The following is a 17,438-nucleotide window of genomic DNA, read 5'->3' on the forward strand; positions in this document are numbered from 1 at the left end:
TTCTAAACCGGATGTCGTTGTCAAAATACAAAATATTATTAAATTAAACAAAAATGTTGTTGCTTAGTAAAAAATTTTTTCTAATAATTTATTTAATCTGACTAATTTTTGTATTTTGACAATGACATCCGATTTGGACGTCTAAACGTTAATAAAATAATGTTTTTAGTTAAATTGTGGCTTATTTTGCATTTAGAATAGTTGATTATAATAATTCATTTACGTATAAAAATTATTTTAACAATATTTTGTACCTACATGTCATGTCAACTAAATACATATAATTATTGTGCTAACCTAAATATATACTTTATATATACACATTGATTTATTACAATTAAGTTTGAAACATCTGAATAGTTCTGCTTCCCTTCCCTTAACAAATATGTTTCCATCAAACAAACACTAAACATATCAAAATAGCATGTACCAAAATATATAGTCATTGCGCAAGCTAAATAATGACGTCACTGGCTTGATGAAGTTTAATTCGCGTCTACCTAACTTTTTTATTTGCGTACACGTTAGCGTGTACCTAGACACAGCGAAATATAACCATAATAAAGACTAATGCAAAACTATGTGACGTCACGTGCCGTTTGAACTATTTTATACCGCTGAAGACTTTAAATATGTATTTCTAAGTTATTACGAGTTTTTGAAGCGTGAAATTTTGGAAATCTCATTTTTAAACAAAACTGAACATTATTATCTAATAAAAAAAATATGTGCAAGTTCCCTTCACACTATCTAATTACGGTGATATAGAAGCAGAAGTAAAAGAACAAATACACAAAGCCAATAGAGTAGCCGGATCTCTAAACAATACAATATGGAGAAACAACAATACAATATAAGACCAATAATTACATACACGGCTGAACCGAGATCAATTAGGTCCAAATCAAAAATGATGCTAGACAACACAAATGCGAGTACTAAGAAGACGGAAAGAAAACTAAAAATACGGAAACACACAAAGGGATCGAAAAAGAAGTGACGAAATCAGAACGACATGCAAGGTGGAAAAGAAAATACGCGACAGGATACTGAATAGGAAGAAAGAATTATGTGATGTGAATGACAATCATAAAAAAGAAATAAATGAAAGAAAATAGGCAACTGGGTATTGAAATAAAGAACGAAACAACTATATAAGTAGAATGACATACGACAGAGTAGTCAATATAGCAAGAGGCAAGTCAGTTAGAAGAAGTGTGGTCTGAAAAGAGATGGATTAGAAACATAATGTTAACCACAATCCAAGGAAAAGTAACAGATATAATTGCCTAATAAGAAGGTAGAAGATCATTGACAGTATAAATGAACCGTCGTATGTATGATGAAGTCAGGTGTAAAACACAAACTATATTCATTATATCACACCTCATCCAAAGCTTTTTACAAGAACATAGTCAGCGATTTTGATATGGCTTAGAGCCAGACTACATCAAGATCGCCTATATATCGTGCTGGTAATCGCCTTGCAGCGAGACCAAAAACAAAAAGAAGAAGAAGTAAATATAACTTAAATTTTGATGAGAGCAGCCATTACTAAAAGATGTAAAATAAAGAATACAGCGAAAAATTCGAAGAAAACGTGTTGTCTTTTTGAAGACTGGTATTTATACGTCTATAGCAAAAAAATAAACAAAACATACCCAAAACAAATCCAGATAGTAAAAATAAGGGATCCAAAACTAACATCAAACATCCTCTCCAATTCCGTATTATTAAGGATGCTAAAGTCTTTTTATTATTTACCGCAGATAACAATGTCAGCGAAGAAGTGAAGAGAAGAATACATACAGTAGGAAAAATGAAAGAATACCCATGAACGAACATATAAAACACGCTGTATTTTATATAGCGCTGTATATATACGCGCTGTACAGTGCAAGTACATGTAATAATTATTGTTACATGTGCTTGCACTGGACAATTTTCTTTGTGACACGGTGACAGGAAAATACAGCGTGTTTTATATGTTCGTTCATGAGTATTCTTTCATTTTTCCGACTGTATTGCTAATAAAACATATAATGGACTAATTAAACATCTAAGATGTAACAACATCACGAGAAAAATCAAATGCAAAATATACAAATCCCTGATAAAACCGGTCCTTATGTATGGATCAGAGACATGGACACTGTCGAAAAGCGATGAGAACTTATTAAGTATATTACATATTAAGGAGGTGAAAGAAAATGACGTATACGCAGCATACGACGAACCTGACGTCATATAACATCCATAAAAATCGGACGTCTGCGCTGGATGGGCCATGTTGAACGGATGTTGGAGACCGAAACACCAAAACATATAATTAGACAAGCACCAGTAGGGAGAAGGTCAACGGGAAGACCCAAACTTAGATACATGGAACAAGTGGAACAAGATCTGAAAACACTTGAGATTACCCACTGGAAGAACAAAGCAAGGAACAGAACAGAATGGAGGAAAATCCTAGAACAAGCCAGGACCCAAAAAGGGTTGTCGAGCTACTGATGATGATAATGAAAAGTCTTAATAGCATAAATAAGGTTTCCAATGAAGAAGGAAAAGTGACTACTTTAACTTTTACCCCATTTTGCCAATAAACCCCATTTTGCGCGACTATGTATCTGTGTAATATAAATCAACTGGATCTTAAATACCGCTGAATATAGGCAATGTCACTTCTATAAAGTATAAAATTTGTCTGTTTTGAGAGTTTACGTGTTTTGTGTCCATTCAAGCATCAAAAACATAGTTATTTTAGAATGTATCGAAGTATACTTTCAAGATTACAAAGCTGTTAATAATATAAACCGGCTTTAATAAATAACCTGTATGTAAAATTCTTCTTTGGAAGTAAAAATCTTCTTAAATGTTAATAAAAAACTGAGACTTTTCATAAATATAATTCGTTTATTTTAATGACTCAAAGCATGTATAAAGTTTGACTGTTTCTATCCGAATGACGATGTAGGCCTGGATCTCGCGTACCAAAAAAAATTTATTAATAGCAAGCTTAAAATTGTTAATAGCTTAACGGTGTCTAGACGGACAAACTTTCATGTGCGGGAACACTGGAACAGGAGAAATTTTAATTGTGGAACAGGTTACAGGTTTCGAAGGTCAGACTACGAAAACGTCCAATGTATTTTGTCGGACAGAACTTCCAATTGATTTGTTATTCTTTCATTAAATTCTCATGCAAAAATCAGACTGCTATTTACCACCAACATAATTCCTGTCATTTGACATGGTCTACGTGTCGGACTTATTAAAATGCCCAACATATTTGTCGGACAAACAATTTTGGACAATATAAAGTTTGTTATTGAAAACAACCTGCTATTAGTTTTCATAATCGTAAACTTGTCAAGATGACACGTTCCACAGATAAAATCATGTTCCACAATTAAAACTTCCCCTGTTCCAGTGTTCCCGCACATCAAAGTTTGTCCGACTAGACGCCGTTAAGCTCTATTAACAAATTTACAGCTTGCTATTAATCAACTTTTTTTGGCACGCGGGATCCAGGCCTAATAGGGAACTTGCATAAAATTTTAAATTCGAACAAAATGTTATAAAGACAACTAAAAATTCAACTTATACCAGCCACCCCAAAACGCGTCGTGACGTCACGCCGTTGTATGTTTACATTCTACACCAATTGTATACAGTCGGAAAAATGAAAGAATACCCATGAACGATCAAATCAATAGCTTATTTTGTATTTTCTATCTTTTTCTATAACAAACGTTTGTTATTTATAGAAAAAGACAGCAAATACAAAATAAGAGATTTATGTGATCGTTCATGGGTATTCTTTCATTTTTCCGACTGTATATAATTTTAAATTAGACATTATAAACGTCAGTAAAAAAATACAATTATCTGACGTTAAAAGTGTTTTTGATCGTTTGAACTATTCATAGAAAATTTGTACTTTTACAAAATGGTTTTATTTTCAATAGTAAACCTTCTCTCCTTTCCTTCAAAAACTGTATTAAACTCCAATCTCAACAAACTGGTATATCTTATTACAACGATATACGATAAATTTCATTAGAATATAAATATTTTTCCTTTATTCCCCGACGACGAGCTGGCCAAATACCCAAGTAGGTGAAGGCCAATAAACTAAAGAAGGAGAAGAAGAATATACCTAAATATAACGCTGTGTCTAGGTACACGCTAACGTGTACGCAAATAAAAAAGTTAGAGTGTCAGAGTGTTGGAATTTGTTTAATCGCGTTGTGTTTACACTTTAATTTTAATATTGATTAGTAAAGAGATTTCTTATTTTTTATTTGTTTAGTGTTTGTTTTTAAATTAACTATGCAGTGTGGACAATTATTTAGTTGTTTTAATGAGTTTAACAACATTTTAAAATACTATGAAAAAGTTAAAAGACTATAAATTATTATATATTTTTTTAGTTATAAGTGAAATAGTATTACCGTCCAAAATTAAAATAAAAGGAAGACCTAAAGCTTTCACAATAATAATCAACTTGTTCTGAAGCTATTTCCTTGTGGCATTTTTGTAATCAACTATTCCAAATGGGAACTAAGCCACAATTTAACTAAAAAAATGATTTAATTAACGTTTCGACGTCTAAATCGGACGTAGTTGTCAAAATACAAAATATTGTTAAATTTTACGTTACTAAGCAACATTAAAAAAAAATTCTAATAATTTATTTAATCTGACTAATTTTTGTATTTTGACAATGACATCCGATTTGGACGTCGAAACGTTAATAAAATCACTTTTTTATTTAAATTGTGGCTTATTTCCCATTTAGAATAGTAGATTATAATAATTAACTGACGTATAAAAAATATTTTAACAATATTTTGTACGCGTCATGTCAACTAAATACATATTATATTTATTTTGCTAACCTAAATATATACTTTTGTATATACATTGATTTATTACAATTAAGTTTGAAACATCTGAATAGTTCTGCTTCCCTTCCCTTAACAAATATTTTTCTATCAAACAAACACTAAACATATCAAAATAGCATGTACCAAAATATACAGTCACTGCGCACGCTAAATAATGACGTCACTGGCTTGATGAAGTTTAATTTGCGTGTACCTAACTTTTTTGTTTGCGTACACGTTAGCGTGTACCTAGACACAGCGAAATATAACCATAATAATAACTCATGTAAAACTATGTGACGTCACGGGTCGTTTGAACTATTTTATACCGCAGAAGACTTTAAATATGTATTTCTAAGTTATTACGAGTTTTTGAATAGTGAAATTTTGGAAATCTCATTTTTAAACAAAACTGAACATTATTATGTAATAAAAAAAAATGTGCAAGTTCTCTATTGTGCAATGAAATGGAGGGAAAAAAGAACCCTTTATCGGCTAATGGCAGCAAATCAAAATATAATATAAAAGCGATTTGGCACCTACAGTGTAGACAGATCACATAAATATTAAATCAAAATATATACAACGTATATACTCCTTTAATAATACAAGGCAATGTAGATGTAAGAGGGCCAGGTCTAAGAAGAACGTCATGGCTTAAAAACCTGAGAGAATGGTATAACAGATCCTCTGCATCCCTTTTCCGAGCTGCTGTAAACAAAACTACTATAGCCAATTTGATAGCCAACGCTCGATAATCGAGCACGGCACATGAAGAAGAAGAAGATATACAAATTGCATAAACATAATCATTTACTCACCGGTGATTTGGTTGATTTGAAAACTGCTATTTCCAGGTATCAGACTGTATCTCAATGCCGCGTTCTGTCCAATGTCAGCATCCGTAGCCATAACTTTTCCCACGAGTGTCCCCCTCCTCAAGTTTTCCTCGATCTTGAAATCGTATGAGTCTCTGGCAAACACTGGATCATTATCGTTAGCATCTAGGATCTCTAGTATCACTTTGGTGGTAGCTGTTTCCGACGGAGTACCATTATCACTGGCAGCAACTGAAAAGGAAATCATTGTAAATGTTTCAAAAGAAGATTAATATGAAATTTCCAATATTGGTTTGCAAAACAGATTGAGAATTATTGTTGACTCATAAGTACAGACAAAAACAGACGTGGAAATCTGTACCTAGAATTTGTTGATGTGGAGAAGGCTTTTGACAGACCATAGAGCTAAAATTTAGAAATATTTATAACTGTGGCATAAGTAAAAACGGGGCCGGCGTAGCTCAGGCAGTAGTATGCTTGCGTCTATAGGTCTATAGGCCCCAGGTCGACTCAACCTGAATAAAATGAGCACCTTGAGTAAAACCAGGGGTAATAATAAGCGGTTGAAGCGTAGCACTGGCCCTGTTACCTTCCCTGTATACCGTAGGCCCTAGATATAGCAGACTGCTCTGCTATACTACCAAAGCCACGTGAGCGGTTTAAAACGGGAGACTATTATTATAAGTAAAACATAAGGTTCAAACTTTTCACCACCATTGAAGGAGACAAGGACTCTGTCAAAGGCATTGTTTATATCAAGGAAGACTGTTCCTGTATATTGCTTGTCATTGAATCCAGCTGCCTACTCTATAAGTATGATTACTTGTAGTTCTCTAGAATGTTGAGCTCTGAATCCGAACTACGCGTGTGGGATTAATTCTAGCCTATTTGTCTCTGATTAGAGTCTGGTTAGGATGACTCACTCTATCTTGCTGACTGCTGGAAGTAAGCTAATCGGTCTATAATTTTTCGGAAATATGTGGTTCTTTCCTGGCTTCGGTATCATGGTACATGGTTTCCTTCCATCAGTTTAAGAAAAGCCTGTATCTTAGTACATTGCATTTGTTATGTTTGTTATATACAATTGCTTTCCAAGGAATATACTTCAGAGCTTTGTTAACGATTTCGTCTTCACCAGGTCGTTTCCTTAGTAAGCTTTTTCTGATCACTTACATATGTCTCTGGGTGATGTGAGATTTATATTTCTTTTTGTTCTAGTTCTGTTTCTTCGACTTCTTCGAGTAAGTAGACCACATTACTTTCGCATTTTAATTTTCCATAATTATGTTTCATCTCCTGGACGGAAGTTGAAGATCAATAAGGTAACACAGTTATCCACAGGGACAACCACAAATAATAAAATTATCAATAAAATGTAAGATGTAAGAAAGAGTAAATTTTTCGTGTTCACGTATTTAAAAACGCTTTTATCTAGAGCACAATAATTATTACCAACCTGTTAGTATATATTTGTCCCTAGTTTCTCGATCCAGAGGAGAGCGAAGATAGAGCCACCCACTATTGGGAAAAATGCCGAAGATTTCCTGGATATCCGAATCGTCTGAAGAATTCGCATATGATAGTAAACGATAGGTTATTCTGGCGTTGTTGCCGCTGTCAGCATCTATGGCGGTGAGCTGTAGTATCTGTAAGTAAAATTAAGAGATCGGTTAAAATACAAGAACTTCAATAATTTAATTTAAGAGATATATTTTGACTCTTAACCAGTGACATGCGGTATGCCATACCCCGCCGAAAATATATTTTGTTTTAAAACTTGTTTTATAAAATATTCTTAAAAAACCATCTGTGTACCTTCTAATTGTACCTGCTCCCAACTTCTGCAGTTTTAGCATGGTTTAGTGTTTGAGCTACGTTGACGCTAAGTTTTAGTGTGGTATCACGTACCGCATGTAGAGATGTTGAAAAAGTATCTATTCGTTACAAAGTACTCGTTACTTACGAATACCGAAAGTAACGATTACTATATAGAGAGGCAAATCATTACTTTGATTACTCTGATTACTTCGTCACTTCGTACCAATCGTATCAGAGCGAGTAACGACTATTGTATGTATCTACAACCAGTACACTTGATTACTTTCTACCAATCGTATCCCAGCGAGTAACGGACGGCACCGGTATTTTTCGAGTGTTATCGAATATCGTTATCGGTATGAAGCGTTTTAAGAGTGTGAGCCTCAGAGCCTCACACTGTGAGGGTGAGGAGAAGATAGTAGATGAAACAGAGGGAGGTATAATGGAGGTAAAATATGTAATGTATGTCATTAACAAAGATCGAATGTGAGAACCCTATATTTTTATCTATATCTATATCTATGCCTATACAAAATACCTACCTACTGAGAAATACGATTCAAATAGAAAAGTAATCATAGTAATCAAAGTAACGAATACAGTAAATAATTACTTTATACAAAAGTAACGATTTGTAACGAATACTCGAAAGTAACTATAATCAACATCACTACCGCATGTCAGTGTTTACGTTTCTATAGTGAAAAGCCAGTGTATTCAGTATTCTTTCGCTATTAGTTTTTTTTGTAAGCATTTATTAACAATCAGAATTACATATTCTATGAGTTAATTTGATAACAAGTACAATAACTTATAAATTATCGCTATTAGTATGATGCAAAAAACAAATACAGTGATATAAGACAAAATCATATTGAAAACAAACGAGAATAGACAACGGTATGACATACCGCATGTCAGTGTCTACGTTCTAAAACATCCACGTCAGTAGTTAAGGGTTATAATATATTATAATGTAGATGTATATGTAGGCATAATAACTTAATACCAAAGAGCTTGAAGTTACGTCCAGAATATTCAAGCAGAAGGTTACAAAAAATCCTACACAGAGCAAGTTTTTCGTTAAAGTTTTGTATTTTGAGAATGATTTCCGAAGTGGAAATCGGAAAAGTTAAATAAACTTAATTTTAAAATAAAAGTATAGCTTATTCCCAATAATAATAGTAAATTTCATTAGGATGCCACAACAAAAAAATATCTTCAGAACAATATATTTTAAAAACTAAAGGTTATTGATCATATGAATTATTTTTACCAATTATTTTTGTGGGAAAAGATTAGTGCAGGAGTTTCATAGGTGACATAAATAAGAGAAGTAGTTTAAATAATAATCAGAACTGTTCGTTCTCTTCTAATTCCTGCATATTCCAGCGTTTACTTTGTCAATCTCTGTAACATATTATGGTAGACTGCTAATTTGACTTACATCGGTCAAACTGGCGGAATCTTTAACAAACGTATAGCAGAACACAAAAGGGTTGTCAATAATAGAAAAACAGATTCTATATATGCACTTCACCTTCGTGTTCATAGTGGTTTTTTTAATAAACAATTTCAAATTCTTCGTATTTATATTTGTTAGAATCTATGGAAATCAATAAATTAAAAAATATAGATATAATTCTGAATGACCAACTTAAGTTGCCATTTAGAATTACAGCTCTGACATCTACAATCTAATAGCAGACTAACAGCTTCCCCCTCCTTAACCTACTCTAAAACTTTAAAGTGCAGACACACGCAGTAAACTTTAAAGTGCATTAAAAAAAACTTTAAAGGAGGGACTTTAAAGTCCCCCCCTTACTTTATAATAAATTTCTTGGAAGTATTGAAAACAAAAGTTTTTCAGTGTTTTATTGTTATGTTCAGTAACGATAGGCGATTTTTTGGAGAAAAATTGGGCGGGTTTATAACATATGCATTAGCATTAGCCAAATTTACAATGAACGACATATTCATGACAGAATAATGTTTAAAATAGAATCCTAAATATCACCTCCCATCGTTTGTCGTGTTGCAACAAAGCGCCAGTAACTGTTTTGAAAACATTTTCGTGTAGGTCACACCCACCTTATTCACATTCAAACAAGTACACATTCTTCCATACTTTATCGACTATACTAATAGAAAATTAATATTTTAACATTTACGTTTCTCATGAAATACATTTAAGCGATGAATACTTTTATTTACCGAGATCTTAGTTGCTTCATAGTTCTTGTTTAATTACCTGTGTTTGCTTAAATTAGTCCTAATTGTGGAGTGCTTTAAGCTTTAAGCAAAACCAGCAATTTGCAAGACCCGGCAAACTTATACTAAACTCTGTAGTTATATCTACAACTAAGATTAATATTATTATAATAATTATTGTCGAATTTGCTTAGTTACCGGGTTTTACCGGTTCTTTCATTAGTATTTCCTTAGCTAATTGATACTGTATTTTTGCTATGTAGTATTGGACATCTTCTACATATTTTATCCCAAGGTCTGTAAATATTTTCAATAAAGTATTTCCTCTAGTCATTTTATTTACAGTTAAAGTCTTCTTCTTTAATATTTCAATTTCAATTTCATCTGCCAGCTGTTTGTTAACACGTACTCTTGCTCGTTGCTTATAGTATAAATTCGATATAATCCTGAGGTCATTGTAGTCTATGTTCTTTGATTTCATGACATCCATTACTTGTTCATGTCGTACTTGGTCGATTGCTTTATTATAGTCAATAAAACATGCATATATATCTTGATTGACGTCCAGGCACCTTTGTATTAGTAGATTAAGTGAAAAAAGCTTCATGTGTTAATAGAACTTTGCGAAACCCAAATTGCGTACCATTATTTTCTATGTATGTCCAGTTTATGATATACATATTCGGTTGTGGATGACTTTAACCATTATTTGGGTAATGTGTTATATTAATACAGTTACTAGTACTTTACTTTAATTTTTGGATCTCTTCCTTCTTGTCTGTGATAGTGTTTTTGTCTTTTGTATATTATATATTTCAAGTCCAATCTCCTTTACCGCTCTTTTAAGTTGGTGGTGTTAAAGATGGTGTTCAATCTATGATGTCCAATCTTAACAAACCTAGTCACTATAAAACCCTAAAAAAGGCAAAGTTCCTAATGGCAAATTTTAGTTGCAAAGGTAAATGAAGTTTCCATTAACAACATATGCCGATGACACTGTCCTCTTAGTCGAAAATATTAAAGATATTCAAGAGACTGGTCACACCGATAGCGGAGTATGGACAAGAATACGGTCTAACAATGAACGTCAAGAGGACAAAATTTATGAGGATATCGAAAACTCAAAAAAATATTGAGAATCTTCTCATAACAGAAAACAATGTCGAACGAGTAGACAAATATGCATATCGTGGAACAATCGTTAACTCCACAAATGATTACGATCAGGAAATCAGAATAGGAAAGACTAGAGCAAATTTCAACAAAATGAGAAGATTGCTCTGCACAGGAGATTTAAAGCTGAAGCTAAGTTAGGTTGGCATGATGCTACGTCCTGTCGACTTTGCTTTATGGAAGGGAAGCTTGGACCCTAAATTCAAGATCAATGAAGAAATTGGAATCATTCGAATTGTGGGCGTATAGAAGAATTCTGAATCTGGACATAAAACGTCACAAACAAATAGGTTCTAAAAAGAATAAATAACGAAATGGAAATCAAGAATACAATCGAAACAAGAAAAGTGGGGTATCTCGGATATATTACACCTTAAGAGGAAGCTTCAACCTATTATGCAGGGAAAGATGCAAGGGAAACTAAGCATAGAGGGATGTAGAATAGCATGGCTGCGCAACCTGAGAGAACGTTGAAGATGTACATCAAATGAATTTTTCGGAGCAGCCGTACCCAAAGTTCGAATTGCTATAATCCTTGCCGGAGATGGTACTTAAAGAAGAAAAAGATACGTTACAAAAGTAATGAAAAGGTGTTAGCGTGTTTTAAATGGTCTTCTATCTATATTCGAGCCCTAATCTGTCCGTCTTTGGACATATGCCTCCTCTTCTCTTTTCCACTGGTTTCTATCCAGCGCTGTGGTCATCCATCTGGATCAAACTAGATCAAAACGTAGATCATCTACATGTTCCATGTTTCATCCGCTTCTTGGATGGTGACTTGCAAATTTCCATTTGAGTTTTGCCACCTGTTCCTTAACGCTTTTCACTTTGGTTACTCCTCTGATCTAAACGTTTATTTTGCGATTTTTAAGTTTTATATGCAGCATATGTCTTTCCCATTCCATCGATCTTTGCGCTTTTGTCACTTTATCGATATTCTCCTTTGTAAGTGGCCAAACTTGGGAGCCCTATGTGAAAACAAGAAGTATACACTGGTTAAAAATTTGCATTCTAAGTTATTGCGGGTATTTTTGGAAAATTTTAAATGGTCTTATTTTCTGTACTTGTGATTTATAGAAAGCAAAAAGTTTTAAAAAAATATGTTAGGTTAGGTATTTGTATTTATACCTTTAATGCCATTTGTTAGATGGAAATCATTTAAAAAAGCAACAAAACGATTTATACATTCCACAAGCTCGTTTTACGTTATTAGAACTGTTCACTTTGCAGTTTTGAGCAGCACTCTCTTTTTCTCTAACTCAAAGCAATTTACTCTCGTGTGAACTTCTCTAATATCGATCTCTGTGACTTTTTATAGGGAAAAAGCTGTTTATGAGATTTCCTTTATTAGAATACGGTAATTTTGTTCCGTTACTTTGTTTTACTTCTAAAAATGTGTAATAATAAATTAAGTAGGTTCTAGGCAAATATTAAATATTTAATGTTTTATGGAGGAAGCAATTACCTTGGAAGAGGATAAACGATTTTCTCAAAAAATGTTTCTAATTAGAGAGCGTGCAGCTTTGCTGGAGGTATGTGGTTTCAAAATAATATCTAATTTTCATCAATTTGAAAAACATTAAACATTTATGATCGTAATCGAGCTTGATTGCATCAGTGATGAACGCGATGCGTGCTATTTATTCGTCATATGAAAAAACTTTGTTATTTTTAAGTGCATTAACTCGTTATTTGTATGTTTTATGTTTAAAAGTGTAAAAAGTTTTTAAAAACATAGTAGTGTATGAGAATCATGACTCTGTTGTATCCTCTTCCGGATGATTGCAATTATAATATACGTGTTATCAACGCTCTTGCAAGAAGAATTAAAAATGAGCATCCGGAACGCTTCTCAAAAGAACTGGAGCGTGATTTAATTTCTCTCTATCTATCCTAATCTATTTAATTAGCCTTGTTCTGTCCATCTTTGGACATAGGCCTCCTAAATCCTTTTCCATTTTTCTCTGTCTGTCGCTACAGTTATCCACCTAGAGCCCACGTGCTTCTTGACAGCATCTGCCCATCTCATTTGTGGCCTTCCTCTACTTCGTTTATATTTCCACGGTCTCCAATTTATCAGAATTTTATTCCATCGGTCTTCTTTTTGTCTTATGGTGTGTCCGGCAAATCTCCATTTCAACTTTGCAACTTCTTGTCTAACATCCCTAACTTTGGTTTTCTCTCTTATCCACTTGTTTTTCTTTTTATCCATTAGTCTTATGTGCAACATTTGTCCAGGTTTGCTTTTGTAAATGTCCAAGTTTGGGAACCATATGGCAGTACGCATTGATTGTATACCTTGGTCTTAAGATGTTGTGTATATCTTTTGTTTTTAAGGATGTAGCTTAGTTTGCCAAATGCCGCCCATGCCACTCGAACTCGTCTTTTGATCCCTGCTGTTTGGTTTTCCTTGTTAAGTTTTATAATTTGACGCAGACATATATTATATAATAGTAAACTTGTTCTATTTTATCTTGTCTGATCCTCATTGTGATGTCCTCATCTGTACTTGTTATGATTTTGATCTTGCTGTAATTCATATTAAGGCCTATCTTTCCAGCTTCTATGTCCAGTTTATTCATCATTTCAAACAATTCTTCTTTTTTATTGGTTATCAATACGATATCATCAGCGTACCTTAGGTGGTTCAAGTGTTGCCCACAAATCTTTATACCTTTTCTTCCCATTCTAATCTTTTAAAAATATCTTCCAGAACCTGATTGAAAAGTTTTGGTGATATTGTGTCACCCTGTCTCACGCCTCTATTTAACTTAATTATTAATCTTACTTTCTAAAGAAGTTATATATAGAAGAAGAACAGATTATGTTGGAACCGCAAACATCATAAACGACGAAGTTCATATAAGCAGTAAGTATGAAGTACAGAAAACACTTGGAAAATTTAAAGAACAGAGAAGCTGCAGGTAAAAAGACATACAATATGAATTGTTGAAATATGGCGGAGCGGTAATGACGAATTAATATTAATAAGATTATAAGACATCATAACATACTAGAAGAATGGAGAACAATGGAGAATTGAAAAGGAGCAATATAAAAATCATGACTGAAAAATCTAAGACGGTAAGGAAAATCGACGCATCATTATTTATTTAGAGTAAATTCCCGATAGCGAATATGGTAGCCAACACGATATCCAATGATCGATAACGGTCATGATTACTAGAAGAAGACGACGAATATATCTAGATATTTAGTTGTATTTCTAGAAGTAGGTCTAGACTAGAGCAACTTAAAACATTTCCAGAACAGCACAAAAAAAAATGTGTGTGTACTTTGTACGCACGTAAGAAGTTATACTTCTATTATATGATTTAAACGAAATAAATATACTTAAAACAGTTTATCTTTATATTATTTAAATATTAAACTAATTTTAATACTTACCACTTTCCAAAAATTTGTATTAAAACAATACCAAAAATAAAAAAAACAATAGGAGTCGCCCGGATTGAACCCGGGACCTCTTGATCTCTAGTCGAACGCTCTACCAATAATCTACGGTCGGTCTGTATACATGGCTTCTCAGACATAATGACAATTCACGGTAACACATAGACGAAGTGAAGTATAAAATTTAGAATACTAGCATATTATATTTAATATAAAATATTATCTTACTATCAATAACACTTATTATCTTACTACCGAGGAAGACAAATCCAAAGACACAAAAATTATAATAATTTACTAAAAACACTAATATATTCTTTTCACAGATACATACATCTATCTATTAGCCTTGCGACATCCAATATTGGACATAGGCCTTCCCTTCGCTCCTCCATCTTTCTCTATCCTGAGCCATGTGCATCCATTTTGAGCCTGCTTGGTGTTTTAGGTCATCTACCCATCTCATCTGTGGTCTTCCTCTCTTTCGTTTATATGTCCATGGTCTCCACTCTGTAATAATTTTATTCCATCTTTCGTCTTTTTGTCTAATCGTATGACCGGCGAATTTCCATTTTAGTTTAGCTGTTTGACGAGCAGCATCTTTAACTTTTGTGATATTTCTTACCCAGGAATTCCTTTTTCTATCTGACAGTCTTACGTTGATCATTTGTCTTTCCATTGCTCTTTGTGTTTTCGCAATTCTGTCCATATTCGCTTTTGTGAACGTCCATGTTTGACATCCATATGTAAGGACCGGAAGAATACATTGGTCGTAGATTTTCGTTTTTAGATATTGAGGGTATTTTTTATTCTTCAATATGAAGCTGAGCTTACCAAACGAGGCCCACGCTAACTTAGTTCGTCTCTTTATTTCTGCTGTTTGGTTGTCTCTATTCAATTTTATTATTTGTCCCAAGTATATGTATTCATTCACTTCCTCTATTTGGTTTTGTTTAACTACGATTCTTAACTCATCCTCTTGATTTGTTATCACTTTTGTTTTGCTGTAGTTCATATTAAATCCAACTTTACTGGCTTCGTGGTTTAGTTGTTGTATCATTATTTGTAGTTGTTCCTTGTCTGTAGCGATAATGACGATATCGTCAGCGTATCTTAGGTGATTTAAGTATTGGCCGTTAATGATGATTCCATATTCTTCCCATTGTAATCTCTTGAAAATGTCTCTAGAGCTTGGTTGAAGAGCTTCGGCGAAATCGTATCTCCCTGTCTAACGCCCCTTTAGATAGGTATGGGGTGTGTATACTGTTCAAGTTGGATCGTAGTTGTGGCCTTACTGTATATATTAGAGATTAGTTCTGTATACCTGTAATCTACTCTGCTATTGTGTAGCGATTGTTTCACTGCCCAGTGTTCTATGGAGTCGAATGCCTTTTCAACATCTACAAATGCCATAGATACATACATACCTAACTTGAAATATTCAGCAACGAACTCGATACTATCTGTGTGCGCATGCGCCCAGAATAATAATAATTCACTCCCAATCGCGCCTAAAGAAGTATAACTTCAAAAAGTCCAAATGAGCTTAGAATAGATCGATAACAAGCAATAAAATTAAAATTCTTAATTGCTGACAAATATCTTGAAAATATTGGTCTAAATGAATTTATTTGACGCATTTTATGTTGTTCTCAACGTCTAAAATCGACCTTTTGACTACATTACCGGGAAACAGAGTACTCTCAGGAAATTCCTTCTGTACTCTCTTATTATTCGAAGATAAAAATTGCAATAAATATAAAAATAACAGTAACAATAGGCGTTAAAGAACAATAGCGCATTGTTTGTTTTGCAGGATTTTAGTACGGGCTTATGCAAATTGACGAGGTATAAGAGGGTATTTGCCTTATTATCTGGATATTGTTGATGCGAGGTCCGCGTCCCCAGCCTACATTGATATTAAATTATGGTGTAGCAGTTAGGGCTTAACATTCACGGTATTTTAATCAGACTGACTTAAAAAGTTCAATATGCAACAAGTCAGAAGGATTTTTATGCGATGACGATACGGTTTGTAGCGTTAGTGACATTGTCAAAGCTTATTTTTTATTTAAGACTACTTGTTTTCTCATATTGTATAGACACACATAACTTATAAGCCCAAAATTGTACAAACTTATGTTAATCATTACATGTTAAACATCACCATACATTAAACAAACACATTTTTTTTTAAATAGTAAAATTTCCCCTTTGTAAAAGGAATATTTAGAATCCCTAAAAGGGCTACATCACAACAGAACGATTTTGGCATTAAAATTCAATCATTAGTCCATTAAAATGTTACATTTTTTAAGCCATACCTTGCATTTGTTAGAAGAATCAATTTTATTTCTTTAATGTGTAGGGGGGATCAGTAGAAGCTTAAGTTCAAGTTTTTGGGGTCACCACCCTTGTCCCCCGGCCGCCATCTTGGAAATGGGGTGCAAAGGGGTTTCGCGCTATATCTCGTAAACTACCAACCCTACGGAAAATCTAATTAAACATAAAATGTAGCAAATTGAATTTTCTACAATTTTGTTCCTATTACTTTTTATCGTCAAGTGACCAACAAATAAGAGAAAATTTTGTAAGAAATTTCCTTTTGGAGGTTGTAACATTTTTTAGTTCATTTTAAAATAAAATAGCATTATAGCAATTTTTTTTTAGCGAACAATTTTCACTCTAAAGTTGTTTAATTCTATTTATTTATATAGGTTTTACAGCGCTCCAAACTTGACCAGATTCTCGAATGCTCATAGAGATACAATAAAAACAAAAGTTAGACTTACTTTTCTATCTATAAATATTTTTTATTCATACAATTTATTATGATTTTAACATTCCTATGCTATTATTAATCTGTTTTTGACCTTTCTCCCCACTATCAAACTTATAACCCTAAGAATATATAGAAAAGGCCCAAGAAGTTGTTTGAGGGCAAATTTGCCGGTTCAGAAGAAGAATGACGCAACCGCAAAATTCAAAATTCTTAAGAAGAGCAAAAAACGAATTTTTGATATCAAAATCATAGAGTATGATCAAAATTAGCCATTCACCACACGGTGGTCAGGATCTCGAGATATAAGCGTTT

At 33.3% G+C, this 17,438-nt stretch overlaps 1 protein-coding gene across 1 annotated transcript in view; it reads right to left on the reverse strand.

Annotated features, from left to right (window-relative positions):
• The window catches only part of LOC114327284 (protein dachsous), a 135,483-nt gene that overhangs the window by 55,512 nt on the left and 62,533 nt on the right, over positions 1–17,438 (reverse strand). The window contains exons 6-7 of the mRNA XM_050648305.1: positions 7,185–7,374; positions 5,711–5,959 (exon numbers count right to left, since the gene is read on the reverse strand). Of these exons, the coding sequence (XP_050504262.1) occupies positions 5,711–5,959; positions 7,185–7,374 (439 nt within the window). The remainder of the gene's footprint in view (positions 1–5,710; positions 5,960–7,184; positions 7,375–17,438) is intronic.

Source organism: Diabrotica virgifera, chromosome 1 (assembly GCF_917563875.1).
Source record: "Diabrotica virgifera virgifera chromosome 1, PGI_DIABVI_V3a".
NCBI classification, from domain to species: Eukaryota; Metazoa; Arthropoda; class Insecta; order Coleoptera; family Chrysomelidae; genus Diabrotica; species Diabrotica virgifera.